The sequence below is a fragment of the Euphorbia lathyris genome, chromosome 7 (genome assembly GCF_963576675.1).
Source record: "Euphorbia lathyris chromosome 7, ddEupLath1.1, whole genome shotgun sequence".
NCBI lineage: Eukaryota > Viridiplantae > Streptophyta > Magnoliopsida > Malpighiales > Euphorbiaceae > Euphorbia > Euphorbia lathyris.
In genome coordinates, this window is record NC_088916.1 from 63,188,199 (window position 1) to 63,194,439 (window position 6,241).

The 6,241-nt window shown below is 33.0% G+C and overlaps 1 protein-coding gene across 1 annotated transcript; it reads left to right on the top strand.

Annotated features, from left to right (window-relative positions):
• The first annotated feature begins 3,734 nt into the window (after nucleotides 1–3,734).
• On the top strand, nucleotides 3,735–4,676 carry LOC136234789 (uncharacterized). The gene has a single exon (XM_066024262.1). The coding sequence runs from the start codon at nucleotides 3,977–3,979 to the stop codon at nucleotides 4,307–4,309; it is 333 nt and encodes a 110-aa protein (XP_065880334.1). The 5' UTR covers nucleotides 3,735–3,976; the 3' UTR covers nucleotides 4,310–4,676.
• Nucleotides 4,677–6,241: the final 1,565 nt, after the last annotated feature.

Below are 6,241 nucleotides of genomic sequence, written 5' to 3' on the forward strand. Positions count from 1 at the left end.
CGGTCGGAAAAATAATTTTTTAAATATAAGTACCAAAAATAAAGTAATAAAACGACACGAAAATATAATTTTTTTTTAATTTTTTTATATTTTTATTGATTTTGTAAATATTTTTCAATGTTTTTTGTATTACAAATAATAATAAAGCATGAAAATTACAAGTTAAAAAGAAATAATAACTTTAAAGCTAGAAATGTAAATAAGTCATAAAAACAAATATGTACGGGATGAAATAAAATTAAACCGATCTCTTTGATGTCGTTGGGATGTGCGAAATTAAGGACTGGAACTCCGGAAAATCGGCTCGGGGGCTGTTGCGTTGTCCAAGTAATTCTGGGTGAATTCGGAGCAGTTCGGAGAGTTCAGGGACTTAGACAGAAACTTACCACCAAGCTAATAAATCAGCAACACTTTGTGGAACAAAAACAAAGATTTCTTGGAACTTTCTGGTTCAATTTCGGGAGCTGTAGAGGTCGGATTATAGCGAAACGAATGCTAGTATTTAAAGTTAGTGTGCGAATGAAGGGTTTAGAACTGGAATTTCAGAAAAAGATCGAGTAAACGAGTCGGAATAAATTATTGAAAATGAGGCGACAGAATAATTGTTTGATGGTTGAAAAACCAAAAGCTTGATTCTGTTTCGTGGAGGGTACTTTATGGACGATTAAGAAGGCTATAAGGGGTCGTTTTTTACGAAATAAAAATTGAGAATTGAAGAATTGATGTCAATAAAGAGATTAAAATTAATTTGAGCTAAAATAATCAGCTAACGAACTCTAAATAAAATTTGGAAAACGGCTCACCAGAAAAGTTGTTTGATGAATTTTTCAATGATGAAAAACTCAAAAGCTTGTTTTCGGGTCTTTTTAATTGATTGAGATCAATAAAAAGTTTGTAAACATGATTTGGAATAGGTGTGTAAACTAAGAATGACTCGAAAATGGGGTTTCGGTGATCTCTGTTTCACGGAAAATGCTCGAAGCTTTGAAAAACATAACAATGGTGAAATTTGATTTCGACTAAGAAAGCTTGAACCGAGGATTGGGTTATAATTTTACTGACTTAACTAAGAGATTGCAAGAAACGATTTGAAAATCGGTTGATTAAACTAAGAGAATTTCGGATTTGAAGTTTCTGAAAATTGGAAGCTTTTCTGAGGAACTGAAGATTAAAGAACTAATTCTGGGAATTGAGACCTTGTTTAGACTAATTGGATGCTAAAGAACGATTTCTACGAATCTAAGGATTGATAAAAAAGGCCGATTTTGGCAGAGATTTGAGAGAAAAATTGAGTTGTTCTGTGTTTGATTGATTTTGAGTGCGGTTTGGAATGAAAGAGTTGAGCTCTATTTATAGGATTTTGAGTAACAAATCCCATGTTAGTGGCCCTTAAACTTCTCACCCATGATCCCATTACCTTCCCATAAGTTGAAGAAAGAAAATGTCTGAGTTGGGAGTTGGAAAAATGGAGGAAATGTCGTGAAATACGTTCCTCAAATAGGTAGACATATTCAAACCCGTTTTTCAGCACTCATTCTCTTTGAAAAATTCTACCGGCTTCGTTTTAGCTCCGTTTTGCTCCGTTTTTGACATTCCGGAAAGCTAACATCCCGAGCTTTCTGAAAAAAATAATATCTATCTGATATTTTGCTGTTTTGGGGTCCGTTTTCATCGTCGAAGTTGCTGGACGGGTTACTGAAAAAATGGTGCAAATTTGCACCTGATTTTTATTATTTCTTTTTCTTTTCTTTTTTATAATCATCTTTTGATATTATTTTCTATTTTTTATTACATTTTCATTTTGTTGCAAAATGAATTTAATTAAATAAAAAAACTATAGAGTAAAATTATAACTTATGCTAAAAATACAAAAATTAAATTAGCCCCCAACAATATTAAAAATTGATTGGACGCTTCAATACGTATTTTTTATAATTAAATTTATCTATACGTTTTTTCTATCCAATCAATACATAATTTATCGATAATTAAATTTACGTTCTAAAAGATAAATAAATATAAATTAGCAAATAAAAATTAATTGCACGCGTTAATACGTATTTTTTTATTGCCAATCAATAATTTATATATACGTTTTTTCTATCTAGTGAATACATAATTTACGTATAATTAAATTTACGTTCTAAAAGGTAAATAAATATAATTTACCAAATAAAAATTAATTGGACACTTCAATACGTATTTTTTATTTCCAATCAATAATTTATCTATACGTTTTTTCTATCCAATCAATACATAATTTATCTATAATTAATATTTATTATAATTAAAAATAAATAAATAAATAAACTCATTTTCCCTAAAGGAAAACGGGTAGTTCATACTACCGGTCCATGGATCAGACCGTATGGGTTACCCGTTTAGAGCAAATTCAACGGAAAAAAAATTCGTTTTAAGTTAAATTCGTTAAATTTCAAATTATTGGTAAATACGAAACTTAGATGTTCAAGTATTTTTCCTTGTTTTGGAGGCATGATTTTTCTTCGTTTTGTTCTTCGGGGTTGAGAGAATTTCACTTTTTTGAATGAAAAATGAAAATGGCAAAAATGTCAAACAAGAGGCGACGATAAGTAAAATAGGGGCGACGTATAAGAAAACCCAATAATAAATGCAACAAAAACCAAAATTTACACTAATATGCAATGATCACATACTGCAGTTATAATTTAACAGAAGTTATTACAAAAACTTGCAGTTCTATATTGAAATTTAATGAAATCAGTGAATGACTTAATCAACAGTGATCAAACCACAAACTCTAACCCTAAAGATGATTTTGTACCTTATATGACACGCTAACCACGACAAAAAGGTACAAAAGTTGATGACTTCTCTCTTTGCACAACCAAAACGAACGGACTTCTAAACGAACGAACTTCTACGATTTTAAATTCAAATTTTTTTCTCCTCACGCTTCTTTTGTAATCATTCACTTCGTTGATTTCAAGAGCAAAAGAATCTAAAAAGAGATGAACAATTTTTAAAGATGATTTTGTACCTTATATGACACGCTAACCACGACAAAAAAGGCACAAAAGTTGATGACTTCTCTCTTTGCACAACCAAAACGAACGAACTTCTACGATTTTAAATTCAAATTTTTTCTCCTCACGCTTCTTTTGTAATCCTTCACTTCGTTGATTTCAAGAGCAAAAGAATCTAAAAAGAGATGAACAATTTTTTTGGGAGAGAAAAATGATTCGAAGTTCGGTTTTTGTGAGGAAGAAGTCGAAAAAAACAAAAACAAAAAAATGTTAGAATACAAGAAATCGATTTTTTCAACTTATTTACGATCATGCATTTTCTAATACAATTTTACCCTTGGCTACAGAACATGAAGACCATTTCCGCAATTTTGATAACCCCACGAACCTCGATCCTTTTTTTCAAAGAAAAAAAATACAAGTATATAGCTGTAAAAACGTGGAATCGCAAGGACTATTTTTGACATAAACCTGAATACTATTGGAAGGAAAAATCCAAATTTAATCAAGGGTTAGTTTCCAAAAAATCTATTGATTATAACAATACATGACCTTTTAATTTTTCTATTAGTAAATTAGATATTTTCTTAGATCGCAACGACGACGTTTTCCGAAACGGAGATTGGTGAGTGAAAGTGACGAAGCTCACTTAGAAAGCCACGATAGCATAGACACGTGTGATAATGTACTTGGATCACCTAAAACCGGCGGATGAATTAGTAGTACAACACAACTCCAACTATTTACTTGTATTTCACCTTCCACTCTCCTTCCCAAGATAAGCTCGCCAAAACAGGAGTAAAGTTTTAACCTTTAATCCCAAATTCTCGACATTCCCAATTGCGTCGACGCATTAACTCTCCTCCTTTCTAGTTCTTCGTCTCCGACTCTGCTTTTTTAATTATATAATCAAGCTCCAGCGGTTCAATTTGAAGAGTTAGTTCCAAAATAGCTGAATTAGAAAGAGGGATATGGCGGTTTCTGATGCAGTAATTGGGAATTTGACGACGATCTATGTCATAGTGATTGCCGGAATTAAGGCGTATGGACTTGTTTGTGGCCGGAGTTTCAGCGGTGGTTTTGTTCTGATTTTATCAACCACAGTTGTCGGTTTGATCTTGATTGCGTCGCTGACGTGGGACGTTTCTCGTAAAGCTACATATGCGATTTCACGAGATCATATTCATGTTCATGAGATGTGTAAAGGCGGCATTTGTTGGCACGGTGTCGCTGTCCGGTCACCGGCTTCTCAGGTCCGATTCAGGCTTCCTCAACATCAGAATAATAACTATGCCCCTATGTAAATAGCAGTTTTTGTTTTTGATTTTGTTAAATATATATATGTATGTATACAGGTGAAGAGTTGAAAAGAGGGCTAGAAATCGAAGAGGGAGGGTTAAGAAGTGAGATACATAAGGTTTGGTTTTGATTTTCTCTTTGATTGCTGGTGTTTGTTGATGGCGCACATAAGGTGTTTGTTTTTTTGCTTCAGAGAAAAAAGAGAGATGAGAATAAGAATGAATGAATGTGTATAATAAATAATACAAAAGGGAACAGTTTTTGTGTATAAAAAGATTCCCCTTTCATCTGATTCTGAATTTCTCTGCACAATTATGCAATTAGGTTTCCAAAATCTTCTCTTTATCTGTTTGCAGAATTGCTAATTTATCATACTGATAAAGAGTTGTTCTTATAATGTTGAATTGCAAAAAATGGAACTTGTTGAAGGCAATCTTTTTCTCTGCAAAAATTGGAAAAGAAATGGTAAATTTTTTTTTTTTTTTTTGAAAGAGAAATGGTAAATTTTTATGCAACCCAATAAGGTTAATTGTACCTACTGACTGCTCTGCAACTCAATTGTTGGATGGAATGGAATTTATATCTTCAGGGGGGGGGGGGGGGGGGGGGGGGTTATCACAAGCACCAGGGGGTAATCCAATAGAAAACACGACACGCGTTGTGTTTCAAGCATCGATCGGGTAACCCAATAGGAAACACAACACGTGCGTGTTACAAGCATTGATCGGGTAACCCAATAGAAAACACAGCACGCGTCATGTCACAAGCATCGATCGGGTAACCCAATAGGAAACACAACACGTGCCGTGTTACAAGCATTGATCGGGTAACCCAATAGAAAACACGACACGCGTCATGTTTTATACAGGGTGTTTTATATGAGGTTCTTCAAGTATCCGGTACTTGTAATAAAATCTCCTCGTTTATAGATATTTTGTAAAATTTCCGGATTAGTATACCCGATCATTTTTATTGATGGGGTCTATTACCTTATTTGTATAATAGAAGTTATCCTTTAGATTATTAAATAACACTGACAATAGATCCATCTTTTGATTATATATGTGGACCAGATAATAATGAAATTAACATTGGCATGGCAGCTGCTTTTTGTTTGTTTTCTTTTTCTGGATGTATTATTGTGTATATGATTAATGTCTTGGCTGCAGAGTATCAGTATTCTTAAGCATTAGTGAAAGAGATTATAAGAATTAAAGCTGGAATGCTGTAATAGGAGTTGTTGTGAATGCAGTGACGGATCCAAAATTTACTAACGGGCAGACTTTCTGGTAGTTTATAAGTAATTGATTGGTCTTTTTTGGATCAATGGATGTTCAATTTTCCTGATTGATGGTCCCTAGCAGGCCCTAGCACCTCCCAGGAGCTAGAATTCAATTAGAGTCAAAGTCATTTACACTATTTGGAGAGCTAGAATTCAATTCAATTCAATTATTAGATTATCCCTTTTGTTGGGAAAATAATTGAGTTAGTAGTTAATAAATTCATCCATATAATTCCATTAGTACTTGTTGGAGGATATGTTAATAATTGCAAGTAAATGAATTGAATTTTGTAGTTCTCATGTTTACCTAATTATGTCATAGCAGTATCAAAGAATTTTATTTTCTTAAAAAACAATGAAATACGATAAAAAAAAAAAATGAAATGAATTGAATTCCTTCCAAATAAAGATTGAAAAGAAAAAATGTCAGAAACAATCACATAAAAACTGTGCTCAGGTTGGTAACTTTTTTTCTTCACAGTTTTCAGGCTTTTAAGTTGGTCTACAGTTGAATTGTGTCGGTGTTTTTGAGAAGAAACATTTCCACCCAGTACACTTGACTCAGTTGGGCCGACAGTACTGTGGCATCCATGATTGAGATTATGAAAATTGGTATCCATTATCATGATTGAGACTAGGGCTGTAATCCAGCCGA